This window comes from Clupea harengus, chromosome 13 (genome assembly GCF_900700415.2).
Source record: "Clupea harengus chromosome 13, Ch_v2.0.2, whole genome shotgun sequence".
Taxonomy (NCBI): Eukaryota; Metazoa; Chordata; class Actinopteri; order Clupeiformes; family Clupeidae; genus Clupea; species Clupea harengus.
In genome coordinates this window covers 20,570,164-20,571,901 of record NC_045164.1, presented here as the reverse complement: position 1 = coordinate 20,571,901, position 1,738 = coordinate 20,570,164, and the positions used below count along the sequence as shown (strand labels likewise).

General features: G+C 43.8%; 1 protein-coding gene across 3 annotated transcripts in view; it reads right to left on the bottom strand.

Moving 5' to 3' along the window:
• LOC105912316 (protein quaking-B) overlaps positions 1 to 1,396 on the bottom strand; it is a 76,730-nt gene extending 75,334 nt beyond the window's left edge. For all 3 annotated transcript variants that reach the window (XM_031578838.2, XM_012841271.3, XM_031578840.2), the window contains exon 1: positions 591 to 1,396. In XM_031578838.2, the coding sequence (XP_031434698.1) occupies positions 591 to 732 (142 nt within the window). In that variant the 5' untranslated portion in view covers positions 733 to 1,396. The remainder of the gene's footprint in view (positions 1 to 590) is intronic.
• Between the last annotated feature and the right edge of the window lie 342 nt (positions 1,397 to 1,738).

Sequence of the window (1,738 nt, the reverse complement as noted above, 5' to 3'; positions counted from 1 at the left end):
GACTACAAGTAGTTGGAACTTTGGAGAACGTCTATGGAAAGATTTAGCGCATCATTTATAAAAAATAATAATAATAACAGAAACATCACAGTGGCGGTCAATAGTTTTCAGACATAATCGAATTTATATTCTAAATTAATTAAATTCGTCATACGGCCGTGAGCTCGCTGTACTATTTCAAATAGCTCAGTCTCATTTGAAACAAACTATTCTCCCACACATACATTTTCTATTATGCAGCCTACAACTCCATCCATGTGTAAACAGTGATTGTTCACGCAAGCTGTGTCTTTTATTTGGTACAAGCGTAGTCTTTTACGGACACCAAACATAATCCCGTTGGGGAAATTAGAAGACGGAGATAGCACTGTATACACCTGTCATAAACTACCCCACCGTTTTCCCTCTTCAGCCCTAACATGTCAAGATCTCACAGTTCACAGGCAAGTGAGAAGCAACACATGCCCAAGACATTCATTTGTGAGGAAATCACTTTCACGATGCTTCAGACATAAGCGGTTCACTCGCTCACACAGTGGACCCCTGACTAGGATTGGGTGCTGAAAGGCGAGATGTCAAAACGCCCTTACCTTCATCAAGCAGGCGTTCTAGGTGGTTGAAAATCCCACAGAAGTTGGGCAAACTGCTCATCAGTTTTTTATCGTTCATCAGCTGCATCAGATAGTCTGGGCTCGGCTTCGGCTTCTCTCTCGTCTCCATTTCCCCCACCATATTCCAACCAGATCGCGATCGAGTCCAAAAGTACACCGAAGCTGATAAATAAATACAACCTGCGTAGAAATGAATAAATAAGATACAAAAAAAAATAGAGGACAGAACCAGTCCGAGTCCGATTCTCTCTGTTGTCTCTCAACGGCAAATGCAATGAGCCAGTCTCCTGTTAGTGCTGCCAATTCCTTTACGCACTGCACAACAATTCTGTTCGATCGTTTGTCAGATGTTGTAGGACCAGGTGTAAGGGGGGAATAAATAAACGAAGAAATAAACAAACAAAATGGAAAGGAACGGACGAGGTAGCGTGATTTCCGCTGAATGGTTTTTGCCCTAAATCCACAAGTTACTCGGAATGAACTGAAGCAGTAGCCAAACTCCCGCGTGTCCACAGCTGGTGAAGCCTACGATTTAAAATCTTCTGTCTCCCACCAAAAGAATTGTCCTTCACTTCCTCTTGTCGACAATCGTGAAAACGGCAAGGTGTTCTCTTCCCGAGCGCAAATTGACTTGCGTCCGTGGTGTTAGTGTGTGGGTATCCGGATCTAACACTAGAAACGTCTGTCTCTCTTGTCTCGCACTCCCGGTAACAGAGCTGCTCCGCTGTGGCAGGCAGTCGGTCTTCACTAACCGTCTCGCTTTGCTTCGCCTGGGTTCGCAAGCCCTGTCACATGATCAGACAGCAACGCCTGGTCCCTGTGTGTGTGGGTGTGTGTGTGGAGGGACACACACATCTAGCGATGACATACGCAGCTCATGTTGGATCACTGGAGATTCTACACCTGAACTGTTGACATTTTTTAAACCATATGTATTGTTGTCAGACTTTTCTCCATATTCCTGTGAATGCTGTGAATTGTTTTATTTTTGTTTGTTTGTTTGTTTGTTTGTCTTAAATCTATAGCCTATCCTTATGTGCAGGTTCAACGGGCACATGTTAGCCTATGGGAGATGCTTTTCATCACTTTGTAGGTCATGTCGTTTCTGGCATATAGTTTATCAGCAA